Consider the following 17943-nt stretch of genomic DNA (forward strand, 5'->3'; position numbering starts at 1 on the left):
AAATATAAGTGCTTATGGGATGAAGGACATAATATATATATTTTTTTAAATATTCAATTATATATATTGCTAAAAAATTATGCACTGCTTTAATCGCTCCGCCCTTTTTATTAATTGATCTTTGATAAAAAATAATGGACCTTGCATGGTAATTTAAAAGTGTATCTATGCTATATTATTTAAAATTCTAAATAATATAATATATTTTACTTTATTGAACCTAAAAAATAAAAAGTTTAATCATAAACTATCCTAGTTACCACATACATAACTTGAAAGAATTCACAAGGAAGATACTAACAATTTTAATATATGTTTGAAATATTACAATTGAAGACTTGGAGAGAAAGAAACTTGCACTAAGTCATTACACACATAAAAAAAAAAATATGAAGGACGCTTTCATAAATTTTTTTTTTAAAAAAATGCAGGCATGCATGCATGATTGTCTTTGCAGCTGAAATTTCCGAACGTCCACGAGGGGTAACCATTTTTACACCAGCTTGCACCTTAACATTCACTACAAAAAAAGGGGTCTAAAGCTGCGTTTGAAAAACGCAGCTTAAGACACCAAAAACGCGGCTATAGGCTTTTAGCCGCGTTTCCTATGGCCGCGTTTATAAACGCGGCCTAAAGTCCGCAGCTCAAAGCCTATAGCCGCGTTTTTTGAAACCGCGGCTAAAACCAGCCCTACAGCCGCGTTTTCTAACCGCGGCTATAGGATTCGACCTATAGCTGCGTTTTTGGAAACGCGGCTCCAGGACAGCTTTGAGCTGCGGTTATGAACGCAGCTAAGGCTTCGGACCTATAGCCGCGTTTTTGTGAAGCACCTGAATAATAGTCTACAGCTGCGTTTTGAACGCAGCTCAAGCTTAACCTATAGCCGCATTTTTCAGAAACGCGGCTATACACACAAGTCCTGCTATATACACACAAGTCCTACTCTCTCAACTTCCTGCTATACACACAAGTCCCTGCTATTCCATAAACATCCCAAGAATCACAATATCACAACTTATTACATCCCAAGAATCACAAGTTCTATAACAACTCTTGAAATAGGGATAGAGCCTATATAGATCACAATGATGTGTCACTATGCAGAGAAGCATGTCAAAGTGACCAAAATATGCAAGTTCTAGAAAAAAAGTTTCGTAAAGACCCCAACATCACCTGATTTCAGCCAAGTGATAACTCATAATACGAATATGAACATCAAGGCTTTATGGTAAGAGGAATGTCAGGGCTACCTCAATTCTTTATTGAGAATATTCGTAGTCAAAATTCTGAAAGGAATGGAATGATAAAAACACTTGCGATTTGTCATGCCAAGTATCTTAAGAGAAACAGATACATGGAGGTTAAAAATTGCAAGCTAACAACCATACGAATTAGAAACATGAAACTTTATGTTGCTTTTCTTTCGAGTCCAATCCACAACACTTATCTAATAAAGGCTTACACTTACACCACCCACACAAGCACACACACACAACCATGTCTATGTATACATAGTTATATATATACATACATGTGTATTTATACATATAATAGAGAGAGAGAGAGAGAGTCAAGGTCTTTGAAGAAGGTAGAAGAAATTAGGCAGTGACATTACATTCAAGGAAGAAAGTAAAAGAAATAAGGCAGTGGCATAGCATTCATGGCGTAGAAAAGTTGTGCTTACTTAGGAATTTATACCTACTCTAGCCAATAATTACTTAGGAGATTATACATCATTACATAATTGATGTTTTCTTCCTAATAGAACTTCATAAACACATGCCAAGAAAATTGACTGTGATTACTTATGAAGATATACTTGTCTTAGTCAATGATTAATTAGACCATATAAGACTAAAGATCATTACAAATCTGATATTTTCTTCCAAATAGAACTTCACATTGCACTTGCCAAGAAAATAAATGAACCTAGGACCACAAAGAGAGAGAGAGAGGGTATCAAGGATAAAACCTTGTCATCTACTTTGACCTAGAAAAAATAAAATTTGGTCCCAATGATAATGTTTAAAATTATAAATTCACATCAAATGTTGAAATGTTGAGCAATTTGATCAACCTATATGAGAGAGAATAAATACATATATAGTGTTTTGCCGCTATTACTCAAGAAACCAGAAAAGTTGTCGAGGGCCTGTATGTTGTGGTTCCTAATGTTCAAAGTAAAACTGTAAAAGGTGTAATAAGAGAACCTCAGACTATTTCTCAAAATGATAATTCCTTCCATTTCCTTGTACATGGTTAAATTTACAATTGAGTTCCTCAAACTGTGATGCAAATGAAAACACAAAATTAAAATTATAAGTGAATACCACTTGCTTGTCGGGAGGTATAACTGAAGCATAGAACTTACCATTAGCCTCTCATGAAGTATCTTGAGGATTTGATCTTTAGAGTAGGCCCGAAAAGTTACCACCGTAGGTTTGCCTAGCACAAAAAAAGAGTAGTTGAAGGAATTGGAAATTAGTTCTATTTCAGAACTTTAGGAAAGCTGACATCTCTTATTACGCAATTCATATTTGTAGCCAATATTTTGGTGGAGGATTGGAGGCCTGGTACAGGCCACAGCCAGCCTATTATCAAGAACTATAAGCATTAACAGTAAACAATTGCCCCAGGAAAGACTGGGGCAAGACATGAAGATCAATGAAATGAAAATTAGAGTTTTTAAGATAACTGATCAGTAAGTTGCATTAAAATTAGTAAAAGATTTTCGTCAACCCAATTATAATGAAATGGTATGACCAAGGGGCAGCCAAGGTTGTCAAAATATTCAGAAGTCTCTGAATTTATATGAAGGAATAAAGGCTAGTTCTGGAAAAAATAATAATAATAATAAAAGACCATCACTAAATTGCTCAAACCAGACAAAAGAAGTTTTCTGAGTCTTAGATAAAACTAAATGAAAGCAAGTACAACTTAGCCTAAACAAAAATTGAAAGCAAGTACGAAACTCACAATTTAATGACTGAAGTTTTGGAAGAAAACGATCTGCTAGGTCTATGGCATTAGCTATTCCCTGCAAAAGCAAAGATGATATGAGAAGTTCACTTACGCATTCAAGTCATGGAAAATGAAATCTGATTAATCTCGTGAAAGGCAGAACAATCTTGTCAAAATACTAATAATACATTTACTAGGAATTGTACCTATCAATATACATCTGGAGAAGGGGAATGTTGTAAGCATGAAAAGATCATGAAGAACGGCCCGGTCTTTAGTAATCAAATAGTCCAACTCATCAGCAATTATCAGCCTATTAAAAGTGAACACCACATGAATAAAACCAACCACACATCTGTGAATAAGCAACAAAGTGAACACCACTCCTACATTGAAATTCCATATCTTACATCATCTTCATGCCAGATGGCTGGGGCTTTTGAGAGTACAAGTTCTGCAAATGTTGCAAGGGAGAGGTAACACCATTAACTTTCTTTCGCGGTTGGCTTTCACCCAATATCTGCAAAGCCAAATACCCATTAAGCAAATTTGTTATTCAGTAGTCAATAGCAAGCTACACCATTTAATTAATACCTTGCCGAAAATATCTGACGTTTTTGCCAGTGAAGTACAATTTATGGTTAACACATTCGGTTGCTGATGCCCCGCCTGGCAAAAGCAACAAAAACACCATATTACAACCTGATTACATTTTTTTTTTTGGACAGAGTTTTGGACTATTACTTGACAATTAGATGATTATCTGCGAGTGCTTTTATCACACGAGTCATCAAATGATTTAAATAAGACACACGACTATTAAATAGATCATGCAATTAATAACAAACGTAAATGATCTGAATTGACATTTCAAAATAAAGGAAATGGGTTATACCTCATTAGCCCAATGAAACAAGAGTTGTTTCACTTTCTCCATCGACAAAGATTTCCTGGTCCCCGGACACCCACACACGTATAAACTCCCAGCCTTCTCTTGCTCTACACACGTATAAACACAAATGAAACATGGAAATTTATAAACACCCATCATACCCAAATTTCAAAACCGAAAAAAATAAAAAATAAAAAAAACAGCAATGAAAGATGGAAAATTTATAAACACCCATATACCCAAATTTCAAAACACAGAAAAAAAAGAAATAGAATGGTATTTGTAGCGTACCCTAGTGAGAATGAGAGGTGGGATTCCAAAGTCAGCTAAGAAGCGAGCAATGAACTCGACCATTGGTGTCTTCCCATTGCCACCCCACGTCAAACTGCCTACACTTATCACCGGCACCACCAAGCGGTGGTTGCGGAGGAGGCAGAAGCGGTAGAGAGAGTGGTGGAGGGAGAGAGCGAGCGTGTAGAGAGACGAAGCGAAGGAGAGGACTGGAGTGTGTGCGATCGGTGAGGGGATCTGTCTGAGTTGTTAACGATCTGCGATCGGTGAGGCGATCGATGAGGGGATTTTTATGATCGGTGAGGAGACGAAGGGGATCTGCGATCGGTGAGGGGATCTGTGAGAGTTGTTAGCGATCGGTGAGATCTTTGTGCGATCGGTGAGCGGAGGAGTGTGTGCGATCGGTGAGAGCAGTCGATCTGGAGTTCGGGTATATTTGTGTTTGGATGAGGGATTTTTTTTTTTTTTTTTTTTGTTATTTATACTGTTGGTTGAGCTGCGTTTAAAGAAACGCAGCTCCAAACATGTAGAAGCTGCGTTTTTTAAACGTAGCTCAGGATAAATGTCTAAGCTGCGTTTTAAACGCAGCTCCAGACTTGTAAAGCATTTTTGATGCTGCGTTTTTTAAACGCAGCTCAACCAATAATTAAAAAAAAAAAAAAAAAATTTCCCGGACGGGACTGAAGCCGCGTTTTTTAAAAACGCGGCTTCAGTCCTAGGCAGCTAAACGCGGCCTGATTCGTCCAAAAACGCGGCTCGGAGCCACGTTTTCTAAAAACGCGGCTCCAGCCTTTCCTTTAAGCCGCGTTCATAACAAACGCGGTTCAAAGGAATAGCTGTAGCCGCGTTTTCCAAAAACGCGGCTTCAGCCCGGTTTTTTTGTAGTGATTGCTACGTTGGTGTATGTTTTTCCCGCAAATATTGACTCTGTACGTGTTGCAATTTGCAAGTTGCGAGATCTTGTTCGTGCCAATCCCTCCCTATATACATACAATATCCCTGGAAATTGATTTCAAATTTCATGGCACCCACAGCGTTATTACAAATCAATTTCCATTATGATTCAGTGACGAAGTTTCTCAGTATCTAACCTCTAAATCCCTCTCCCATGGTCCGCGCTTCGGTTCTATAATCCCTTATCTCCCTTATTAGACATCCTGTGTACGATTAATCCCTGAAGGCATCTATCTTAAAACTCTTTCTACTTACAGATAATTATTAGACGTCTAAATTAAATATGCTTCTCAAAGTCACAGCAGTGATGGTGCTTTTTCTAATGTGCTGGTGTTTTTTTTTTTTTTTTGAAAGAACTAACTCCATATAGTTGCGGTCATGCAGTTTAGGGACAAGATTAAAAAAAATTAATAATAATCTAAAAATATTAATCGACACTTCTTTGTATTTTTTGGAAACCAAATATTACTCGACATTGATAACAAAATAAATAAATAATTGAAAAAACTGTAATATAAACTATAATATAAATAAATATATATATATATATATATATATAAAACCGAAACTTTTGAACCTCCCACAATTTTCCACGATAGCACAATATTAAAAAAAAAATTCTAAAACCTGAAAAAGAAAAAAAAAAAAAAAACCAAAAATTTCAGCTAAAAAAAAAAAAAAAAAAAAGCCAAAAGCCTAAAACCCAAAAATTTCCTTCTCCCCAAAACCAAAACCCGATTTAAAAAACACTCTCCCCCTTAAACGCAAACACAGTAACACAGACTCATAAAACTCCTTCTCATCTTCATGCAGTCCCATCTCCTTCTTCTCCTCAAAAACAAAACCGGATGCTTATCTCAAAAAAAAAAAAAAAAATACATTAGACACAAGCGTTAGACACAAACACAAACTCAACTTGAAAACACGATTGGAGTTTGCAAGAGAATACGCAAGAAACCCCAAAACTGAAAACCCTAGACCTAAATCCTTCTTCTTTGTCTCCACTCCCATCTAACCGGATGCTTATCTTTAAAAAAAAAAAAAAAAAGTAAAAGCGTTAAACACAAACACAAACACAAACTCAGCTTGGAAACACGATTGGAGTCTGCAAGAGAATACGTAGGAAACCCCAAAACTAAATACCCTAGATGCAAATCCTTCTCCTTGGTTGCCACTCCCATCTGAGACAATCTCTTCCTGGCAACGGTAAGCGATCAAAACCCTGCTCTATAAAAGACAAAAATTTTGATTTTATATACAAAAATTTTGATTTTCTATTTTCTGATCTGTTAGATAAAGAGGTTTTTGTGTGTTTTTGTTGTTGGAATTATGGATTTTAAGTTTCAGTCTTGGAATTCAATCTCAAAGTAAGCAATAATAGAAATACATGTTTGATTTGATTCTCTCTCTTATATACCTACCCCTGTTTTTGTTGTCTCTTTGGGTTTGAGTTATAATATACATGCATATAAGTTTAGGTCTTTCAATTGATTTTTTTTTTTTTCTGTTAAATGGATCTTAATATGCTTTTTATATTGTTTTGGTTTTCAAAATCTGTAAAATTAGACTCCATTGAGAAAATTTTGTATTATATACGAATTTTTCAATCTGATCTTTTTCAAGTTTCAATTTTATTTGATTGATATGGGTTAAAATTTAGATTGAAATTGGTTTAAATGGAACAGAGCCTCAAAGTTATGTTTTAATTATATGTCTTCAATTAGGTTTTCTATCGATTTAGGGATTTCAAATTCTACAGGTTTTGTAAGAAAATATTGTAAATATCAATGGGTTTCATAGTGGAGATAGTATCGATTTAATGTTTTTTTTTTTTTTTTTTTTTTCCTGTGTTTTTGAAAGGCCTAAGAGTTGGCCTGATGATTAATTTATTTTGGCTGAAAAATTAATTCATATTGATGTAGATTGTGGTTTAAGAATCTTCAGTGATATGTATGGGCTATGTGTTGCAGATAGTTATGGGGTTTAATAATAGTTTTAGGCACGGTTGATTTGATGCTATATAGTTATTGGGTTTGGTTTTAGAAAATCTTCTATTTTGAAGGACTCTTATTGAGTGGGTGTAGGTTGTGACCTCAGATTCTTCATTAAGTTTTCATGGATTCACAGATATCATAAGTTAGATTTTAAGAGTTAACATTTTGAATTTGTATTTTTGGATTTATTCTTTCATAAGGTAAAACCATTTCCCTTTTTGTTTCAATGAATTTTTATAACCTATATATAAAAAAAGAAGCAAGGAAGTATGTAGGGCAGTATATATACTGATAGTTGCCACTATTACTCTCAAATTCTATGGAACTATGTTTTGAACTCTTGATTGAAGCTTTTAGGTAACTGCTAGGCTCCCTTTGATTTAATTGAAGTCGTGATTTGATATTTGGTTTTTCAGATGGGAGTTTTTTAATTTTTTGTTGATTTCTGTTTTCTACTTAGGTATCATGCTTGGTGTGAGCAGAGTGTTCTTGCTGTCTCCACTATTACTGTCAATTCTTTCATCACACACACACACACACACACACACACACACACACACACACACACACATATTTATATATTATTTTTTCACCGGGAAATTGATATTATTATCCTGAGGACTTAGTTGGGATTTATGTATTCTTTTTCAATCTGATTAGTGGTTCCATGTTTCATAGTCTATTTTGTTTTCCTCATATCCTCTATTGCTTAGGCCGTTTCTACACAAGCATTGCAGGGGAACCATTATGGACCGCAGTTCAATGCTCACCCATTCTGCACTAAAAATGGTTTTCTTTGTTCTCTACTATCATATTTATGATTCATGTATAAATTTAGATATCTTTTAAAGTTTTATCTAGGAGAATTGTATCAATGATGAGTTCAAAGCTAAGTGTGTAAATTACATGATATGTCATGTGTGTAGTTAGTGAGAATATTATTTCCTTAGGAATTTTTAGATATTGATGTGAAAGCCATCTTAGTAGGTGTGTCCCTTTTTAATGCTACTTTTATTTTCTTATCCCACTTTGAAGACATTTAAAAAAAAAATATTAGTTTATTACATACCATGTGTTGGTTTTAAAACTAACGCTTGACGGGTAGTTTTATGTTATTAGTGTGTTACCTAAACTTTTGATGATGGATGTGTCTATTTCAACAAACTTTTGAGTATGTTGAGTCATATTATGAGTAGAAAGCCAGCCTATTAATTTTAAAGTGAGTTTTTAAGCAAAGTAAATATATATTATTTTTCTCAAATTATTCCGTGCATTGCACGGGTTAGTGACTATGTACAATCAAAGTGGAAGAGACAAATGGTTGTTAATATCTACTTACACAATAGTTTTCCTATGCATTGCATGGACTAGCGACTAATATCTACTTACACTAATAACCGTTTTCTTCTAATAACCGTTTTCTTTATGTTCTTTCTACTAAGATATGTCTATGCCCTATGGTATTCTATTTGATTTTCATTGCTTTTCTTTTCTGCAGATTATTCAATCCAATAGATTTGTGGATAAGCATCTTGCTTCTCTTTTTTTTTTTTTTTTTGGTCGAATAAGCATCTTGCTTTGATTGATTTGTTATATCACTGAATTATCCTCTAGACTTATTATATTCATAAATGCTCTTGACTGATTTCTGTCTTTGAATAAGCATCTTGCATGGACTTAGATAAATTATTGACTTTGTGTTTGATTTGGTTTTATAGATTTTTGTAGATTAGGTATTTTGTTATATATTTGTTTTTGTTATATATTTGAGTAAAATTTGATGGCCAAAATTGCACCATATATGTCACAAATAAAAAGATATATGTTGCAACTAACAATGGCAAAATTGCTGATTGATGTACATCATTAAACTGTTGAATTTTGGTTAAAAAGTTTATATCAATCTAATTTTTAGCATTTGAAACATGTAAATTTATTCAAATGTTAATTTTTATGCCTTATAGGGTTTTGAGTACATAAATTTAATTTTGGATGATGCTGGAAAAGTCAACATCAAGAGGAAGAGCAAAAAACTTTAGATGGGTTCATTTTCCTTTACTTTTAATCTCTCAAATGTGCATGCTCTAAACGTGGTGCATCTATTTTATTATGGGTCGCTTACATCAAAAGAAATGTAGAGGGTAGATTCTTCTTAAGAGATGCAACACAATAGCCGCCTCTCTCTCTCTCTCACACACAATAGTGGAAAGTGATGATTTTAGCAATTGTCTAAATTGGCATTATGTTGCCTTTTCAATCCCATTAAGGTCTTGCATTTTTGTTTACTGGCAATGTTAGAATTTAGATACATCTTGGACATCAAGAATGATTAATATAATTTATGAAAGATATATGATTAAATGAGTATGGAGTTAACTATATTTGTGTAATTAGTTGTATTGGAGTGTACTTCTATCAATTATATATTTTTTAAATATGATCTCAAGCTCTTGGTTATCACAATATCTCAATGCATGTGATAGATTTTATTATTTTGTAAGTGATAGATTTTATTGGTCTGGTATATATATTGATTTTTTTTTTTCATATTAGGAAAGTTATCAATAGATTTCCCGTGCATCACACGGGTTAGCGACTAAATTGAAACCTCTGAATTTCCCACAATTTTCCATGTCAGCACAATATTAAAAAAAAAAAAAAAAAAAAAAAAAAAAAAACCCAATACTTAGGCCTTACCCTTTCACGATGTTTTTCTTCCCAACGCATTCCATACTTATACTACTCCTACTCGTTTTCCCAAATTTTCACTGATTCCACTCATCTTGTACTCCTCTACTTAAACTACTACTACTCTTTTTCCCAGTTTTTCTCTTATTCCACATAAGAACCATCTAAAAGCCTATACAAAATCTCAAGCAAGTCTTTCATGTAACCGAAATCAGAAAGGGAGCCAATATTACACGCTAATATCTTAGGGTGGTCTTTAAATAGCCAAAACGCGGCCATGTAAAACCCTTCTTTAGGAAACTTTCTAGTGCCATGTACTCCTTGAAAATTATAGATGAGTTTGAGAGCGGTCAAGGGGTTGAGGGTCCAAGCCAATTTGAGTCTTTGAATCAAAGATTCGAGTGGGGTATCAGGTATAACATGGAAGAAGAAATCACGGCACTGCTTGAAGTTTTCACTTTTTAGAGTAATCGGGTTTTTTGAAGTCCACCGTCCCAGTCGTGGCAGAGGGTATGGCTATTGTGTATAACTCCCTTGGTTCTTAATTTCGCTTCATAATTGTAAGTCTATTTTTTCCCTTTGCTGATTGGTTTCTCACAATCCTAAAAAACCACAAACTAAGCGAAGAAGCCATGAGTCAGGGAGTATTGTTGTAGATTCAAGATTGGTCATAAAGATTGAGCTTTTAGGGTCGTTTATGAGAAACCCAAATAGATTTTTTGAGGGGTTTTGTTTGATTCTTTGTTTGTTAAATCTCTCTTAACAAAATATAGTTCACATTGCTTATGCTATTTTATTATGCAAAGATTTCCCCATCACACCTCCAAAAAAATAAAATAAAGATAGGAGTAAACAATAAACTTCAGATATCCAATAAATCATGTGAGTGAGCAAAGGTTGAAGAGCATTACCCCACCTGCCATTGTATATCACCCATTTTAGCCATCCCCAAGAGCGTAAGAATGAATAACTATTAGTCTGTATTGTGTAAAGGGAAGATTAAACAAAAAAACTAAATGAACATAAGATGAGGACCTCATGTGCCCAGAATGACCCTTTTCTACCATGGCAGTTTAATGGTGAGCCACAACTTAAAGAAGGCCAATACTTCTCCAAATCATCATGCAATGTCGAAATCTACAAATTAAATGGCATTTGTAATAATCATGATTAAAAAAAAAAAAAAACTACTCTCCTGTGATATACACACACATTGCACTACGCAATTTGCGTAGTAATTAGAGGACTTCTCCGGTTATGTATTGTACAACAAATTATAGATATCTCATTAGTAAATTATAGTTTTCTTTTTGGTACTGATAGGCCACAAACTAAATGACCCCTTGTGATAGAAATTAATTAATTAATTAGCCAAGTTATTAATTAATCAATTTATCATGCAAATGCGTGGTAGCACAAACAAATCACCAATAAACTAATTATGCAGCGGAAAATAAATAATACGGTGATTTGTTTACGAATGGGAAAAACCTAACGGCAAAAACCCCACCGGGTGATTTTCAGGTCACCACTCCCGAAACTCCATTATTATCACAACAAGCGGTTACAAGTAAAGGAATTCTAGTACCTTACCAACCTATAGTTGAACCCTTACCCCAATACCCAATTGGACTTGTTCTGTAGTGACAGTTCCTCTTTTAGATGCATGACTCTCAGTACGTGACTAACCAATTGCTCGGATCCCAGTACGCGACTTCAATCACCAACTAAGAAGGTTGTTGGTTGCAAAGTTCTTCAGTTCATCCATACGATGAAGATCAAGAAGATGCTTGGTCACAAAACCCTACGGTGCACATACATAGCAACTTCTTCAAGAGAAAGAGATGAACTAGGGCAAGAACTTCGTCTCCGGTTACAATTTGCTTGAACAGAGTTTGCTCAATGCTTGTGCAACTTGTGAACCCTTTGACGGCCCTTAAATTGATCCTTTTATATGTCTAGGGTTAGGAGAAAAGAAAGCCCAAAGACACATTCACGGATCCCAAGAAAATCATATTGAAATTCTGAAAATCTTAAATCTTAAATCTTGACAGATAGCAGCTGTCGAGCAGGTGTCGAGCACACCGAATAAAGAACAGCTTCCTTAAGTTCGATAGATGCAGTTGCCAACCAGCTGTTGAGCTTTAATGATTTTGCACTCTGAACTTGTTTTCTTGAATAGACTTGAAAGCTTCAATACGTGATCTTGAAACAAGGTTTCTTGAAGTATTTAAAACATCCTAAATCTACCCAAATACAAGTAAAGTGCATTTTGTCAAAGGATAAGCCAACTACATAAAATCATGACAAATGTTCTTAACAAGTGAAACACATATGCCCTAACAATCTCCCCCTTTGGCAATCCGTGGCAAAACCAGAACAAACAAATGAACATATGAGAGAAGTCATAAATCACTTAACTCATATTCACTTGTTGAATACAATAAAATCTATCCTAACACAAACTCTTGAAAAACTTTGCAAGAAGAGAGTTTATGGCAAGTAGACTTTGACAACCTGTATTTCTGAAACACTTTTAAACAAAACTCATTAAGGCATCTTTGTGTGAAACAGAAATAATAGATTGCATACAAGTATAAGAAACATGTGTATAAAGAGCGAAAAGAAACAACACATGAAGGATGGGTGAAAGAAAAATATACATCAATATAAATAAGGAAATAAGTACAATGTATGTCTGAAATGGTCATAAGACCTCATGTACAAAGTAATGTATCTAAAAAGAGTGAAAAGAAAAGATACATACTGTTCTTAATACATCCCTCAAAAAAATGTATCAACACTCCCCCTAACAAAATGATCCTATACTAACTCTCCCCTTAAGATAGACCACTCTCATACCAAACCTACTCCCCCTTTTTGTCACGAATGACAAAGGGTAAGAGTGTCAAGTAGACATCTCATCGGTAGAGCTAGCATCTCCATCATCATCATCTGAAGCATCATCGTCATCACCATCATCATCATCCTCATCCTCAGAAGTAGAAGCCACAGGAGAAGGCGGTGAAGGAGTAGCCTCAGGAACAAAGCCACCCATAGACGCCTGTTGTCGAGCAATACGACTGACACGAACGTTCACCTGATACAACTCTGTAGAGAGTGTATCGAGGCGAGCATCCATGCGCTACAGCTGTACCATAATATCTCCTAGAGACACATCGCTCGAAGAGGAAGGAAGAGCCGTGTGGATGGAGCCGAACGGGATGGAGCGGAGCGAGAGGAAGGAGCCGCTGAATCCGATTACCGCGACCGAAACTGGGCCTCGCTACGTTTAACGGTAGCGTAATCTATGGCACACATGACGGTGAAGTGGTCGGATGAAGGAAAGATGAGCTTATCACGGGTCGTCGAATCTAGATGAACATCTATGATAGACAAAATGAAATGAGAAGGGAAGTCTATGGTGAGATGCTCAAGAAGAGACAACAAAAACCGAGCACGAGGCTCTGTGATGGAGTTATAGTGAGAGAGGGGATGCAAAACAAAAGTCATCACCATGTTCATGAATCTAGGACCTTTAGCAAAATGTCGACATGGTGTAAAAAGACGCTCACCCCAAGAAGTAGGGCGCTCACAGAAAGCGGACATGAGCTCATCCCTGGACACAGTCCTCAGACGCTCACAGCCAAGATAGGTGAAAGGTGCATAATTTGTAACTACCCAAGAGCCAAAAAGAAGCGTTTGTTTGAAACAAAACATTGTGTGATTGTGTATTAATTCACTAAAACGTTTCTCTTATTCTACCAAACAAAAAGACACAATGTTTCGGTGTTTTTAAATGTAAACATGGCAATAATTTGTGTAGCCACGTGGTGCAATAAAACACAGTCACTAAAATGTTTCTCTTATTCTACCAAACGAAAAGATACAATGTTTTGGTGTTTTTAAATGTAAACATGGCAATAATTTGTGTAGTCAAATGGCGCAATAAAATGCAGTCAACAAAAAGTCAAACGTTTCGGCTATTAGTTATTACTAGTCACTAACCTGTGCTATGCACAGGATTAGTAAATAAAAATTAAATATAATTATTTTATTTCAAAGTACATTTATTTGAAAATGAATAAAATTAAGTAAAAATATAATTGTATGCAAATTGCTGAAGGAAGATAACAATATTTTGAATTTGTACCACTTCTTGAATCAAAACCATACAAAAATCTTTTCCTAGAAAGTAGTAACAATTTCAAATAAAAATGTGCAATATATGCACACTACAGCAAGTGGAAAAGAAGTATAACTATGCAATAATACATTTTTTGCATTTAGATCCAACAGGGAAAAAAAAATCCCTTAAAGATGCCAAGCCTTGGCATATGATATGATATCTATAAAATGAACTTGCTTGCAGCTTCATGCAGAGCTGAAACACCAACATAGAGATCTGATATAGCCCCAATCTTCCATGGGTCAAACAATTTGGTGAAACATTAGACACAATCACTTATTTAAGAAATTAGTACAAAAGATCATATCAAGTCGGACCATTTTATTAGTTGAAATTTTTTTCAGCAAAGCCAAAGCTTATCTATAAAAAATCAGTGAATTCCAAATGGAATCAAAGGCAACACAAATAATGGTAATGTTTATTGCAATGGTAAATATCTCTATTGCACTTATAGTTCATAAAGGTAATGTTTATTTCCATACCTACTATTTGTTTAGTATGTATGTAAAGTTGACTTAATATGTATCCTTCTCAATTGCATTGCACACGGAATGTACAATTTTGAAGCAAGTCACATGGTTTTGTGAACCAAACAAAATCTTACACAAATAAATATCTAAAACATAACCAAACCTAACCTTTATAACTTTATCTAATCCAAATGCCTAAATCATAATCTATCCCAAGAAAGTACCCAAACCTAGGTCATATTTGTTAAAGAAAATATATACTATATTTAACAATATTTGATGCACAAAATTTTAAATTTAAAAAAAAAAAAAAATACCAGGAAGAATATTTGACCTTTAGTTTGGTATCAATAGTGACATAATGAAAGCCAATCAATATATTAACTAACCTCTTTGACAAAGAAAGACAACTCAAATCAGTAATTTTATTTGGTAGAACAAAGTAGTATATAATTGATGTTAAGATGTGGTTGTTACTTAATGTCACCAATCACAACAATATGAAGAGAAGTATATAGGCTGCTAATCCAAGTATACTTTGTTATCCATTAGAAACTGTTAGTAGAAAAAGACACATCTATCATCAAAAGCTCAGGTAACATGCTAATGACATAAAACTAATCGTCAAGCGTTAGTTTTAAAACCAACACAAGGTATGTAATAAACTAATAATTTTTTAAAAAAATGGTGTTCAAAGTGGGATATAAGCAAATAAAAGTAGCATTAAATAGAGACACAACTACTAAAATGGCTTTCATATCAATATCTAGAAATTCCTAAGGAAATAATATTCTCAAAAGTAACCGCACACCACTTTGACTCCAAGAAAAATTATGAAAAGACCAGGGTAAAAGTTCTAAAATTTTAAACCTCCTACTCATATCAAACAAATGCTCAGATCAATGACCACTACAATTTTAAATCCTATCCATCATAAATAACTTAAAATTTACACATGCAAAACTGGAAAAATGCTGCTTTATTATTAGGGGGAAAAATTAGAGTAAAAGATTATCTGCATAGATATGACTGTGTCTCAAACCTAAGATTAAACTTCAGCCTTAATTATTTCAACAGCATACCAATTATGTTTTAAAAGTAAGTTTGCATCTGACAGAATTCAAGAAGCTAAATACATGCTAATCAAAATGAGCAATGTCCATTGAAGCAAAATTAAAAAGGGAAACTGAAAAAGTTCAATCATGTTGCATACCAAATCTGCATTATCGATGATAGCAACATTTGCCTATTTTAGTGCAGTCAACTCAAAGGCTCCCTTAAAGATCCAAGTGGGAGTTTTGGCAGTTACACCACAACATTAACCCATTGACCATTACTACCTCTAGATCGTGCTGCAAGATCCAGTGCTTTATCAATAATATATGCTACCAGTATAACACCTCATTGAGTAAAAATATGTGTGTTTCAAGACCTCATCAATTAAATCAAGATAGTAATCAGCATCACCTAAAAGAAAAGATTAGAAAAAAAAGAAAAAGAAAAAAAAGAAGAAGTCAATCACAATAACAACAAAAAATCTAAAGATTTTCTAAAACAAAACCCAATAACTATTTAGCATCAAGTCAACTGTGCCTAAAATTTTTATTGAACCCCATAAACAAAACTATTTGCAACAAACAGCCCATATATATCACTGAAAATTCTGAAACCAAAATCTACATCAATATAAATTAATTTTTCAGCCAAATAAATTAATCACCAAGCCGACTCTTAGGCCTTTCAAAAACACACCCAAAAAAAAAAAAACCATTAAATTGATACTATCTCCACAACGAAACTCATCCATATCCTTAATATTTTCTTACAAAACCTGTAGAATTGGATTTCTATGAGCATTTCCTTGACTTCAACCAAAAAAAAAAAAATTAGGAAGGAAAAAGGGTTAGGAATTGAAATCCATAAATTGATAGAAAACCTAATTGAAGATATATAATAACTACTCAACTTCAAGGCTCTGTTCTATGACCAAATCAATAACCACCACAGTTTTAAATCTTATCCATCATAAATAACCTAAAATATATATTACACAAACTAATTTACAGATGAATTGTATTTTTGTATGATGTAATGTAATTTTTTACGTCAAGGCAAAGTTAAATGATGATTCCAAAGAGCAACAACGAATAGCATAGCAATGAGAAGGTCTATTGGCATATTAGAGACTTGTGAATGTGATAGAATTTAACTTGCCTTTTTCTTTATACCTAACATTACAAAGAGAAAACATGACTTAATATGAAAAGAAAACAGAAACTTGGAAAGAGAGAAACTTTTTGATAAAATAGTATTAAAAAGACTATAAGATGAATCCACCCAAAAATTATGCCCATGACAAACTAAACATGTTACAATTGAACAAATACAGCATAGCCTCCTCTTATAATACTTTGCCACTAAACACCCCTTGCGTTTTTCTAAATACAAATATGTTGCAATGAAGTGCTATATTAATAAACCAAACTGCCTTAGGTGAAATCCTAAGTCCATTGTTGCATGCCTATATGCAAACTGGGTCATGATCTATCCATTGCAAAAAAACCATGTAAACCAACTGACTTGCCACCTCCTCATTACAATTAAGCTGCAACCAACTGAGGTTTGAGGACTAATGTGCACATGAGTTTTGACATATGACATGATTTATATCTATTTATAAAGAAAACTTCAACATTAAAAAATAGCATAAACCCAAAAATGCACAATCCTAACATAAATCAAAAGGAGTGGGAATAAGCACATCAAACAGTCCAAACAATTAAATTTCCAGTATTCAAACCCAAGTCAGCACATCCCCAATCTGCATAAAGCAGAATGTAACAACGTTTAAGATATTAAACATAAATATAGAACTTAGTGGGTAATCATCAGATAGTTTATAACAGTTCATCTATACTATTATCCCAACACATGTACAGGCTTTTAACTTACGTAGATGCAAAAATGCCAAGTAATATCAGGTGCTCTTAGAGGCATTTTGTTGAACTCCTAGCAGATATAACCGAGAAAGAGAACTTGGTTAATCTATAGGTGTTGAAAATTGAGGGAACCATTCCAGTATCTAAGACATATTTAGAATAATGGAATTCACAATTCAAAAACATATTGATAAATCAAGTAAAATTTAAGGAACCGACATTAGACTACCTAAACTACTTCCGAATTTTTTTTTAAAAACATATCAGGTAATAAAAAAGATAACAAAAAACCTATACTTGGGTTATATATTGGAGAGTAGTAGAAGAGGGCAGAGAGTAGAGCAAACATTTTCTTACAACCACATTTATTTACTACATCACCTTTGCCTTGTTTTTCCTCATTAATTGGCAGTTTTTTCATGAATCAATATTCATAAGCCAAAAAATAAAAAAAAATAAAAAGAAATTGAAGTTTATATGATATCCCAAAGCATTAATAGGGAAACTAAAACAATTCCTTGACACAAATCAAACACAACAAAGAATCAAACAAAACACAACAAAA

At 34.0% G+C, this 17943-nt stretch overlaps 1 protein-coding gene across 1 annotated transcript; it reads right to left on the reverse strand.

The window, feature by feature from the left end:
* Positions 1-2216: 2216 nt before the first annotated feature.
* On the reverse strand, positions 2217-3963 carry LOC126691526 (cell division control protein 6 homolog B-like). The gene is made up of 7 exons (XM_050386558.1): positions 3857-3963; positions 3556-3630; positions 3372-3481; positions 3167-3274; positions 2977-3035; positions 2372-2445; positions 2217-2285 (listed from the first exon to the last, which is right to left on the reverse strand). Exons 1-7 carry the CDS (start codon positions 3896-3898, stop codon positions 2217-2219), a joined length of 537 nt encoding a protein of 178 aa, XP_050242515.1. The 5' UTR covers positions 3899-3963.
* Between the last annotated feature and the right edge of the window lie 13980 nt (positions 3964-17943).

This window comes from Quercus robur, chromosome 7 (genome assembly GCF_932294415.1).
Source record: "Quercus robur chromosome 7, dhQueRobu3.1, whole genome shotgun sequence".
NCBI classification, from domain to species: Eukaryota; Viridiplantae; Streptophyta; class Magnoliopsida; order Fagales; family Fagaceae; genus Quercus; species Quercus robur.

What these genes read in the sequence shown, in the direction of transcription:
- LOC126691526 (XM_050386558.1), bottom strand. Translation starts at nt 3,898, where the DNA reads ATGGAGAAAGTGAAACAACTCTTGTTTCATTGGGCTAATGAG. An exon ending in CCATCTGGCATGAAGATGAT is followed by an intron (nt 3,275 to 3,371) that starts GTAAGATATGGA and finishes CACTTTTAATAG; the next exon opens with GCTGATAATTGCTGATGAGT. An exon ending in AAAACTTCAGTCATTAAATT is followed by an intron (nt 2,446 to 2,976) that starts GTGAGTTTCGTA and finishes TTTTTGTGCTAG; the next exon opens with GCAAACCTACGGTGGTAACT.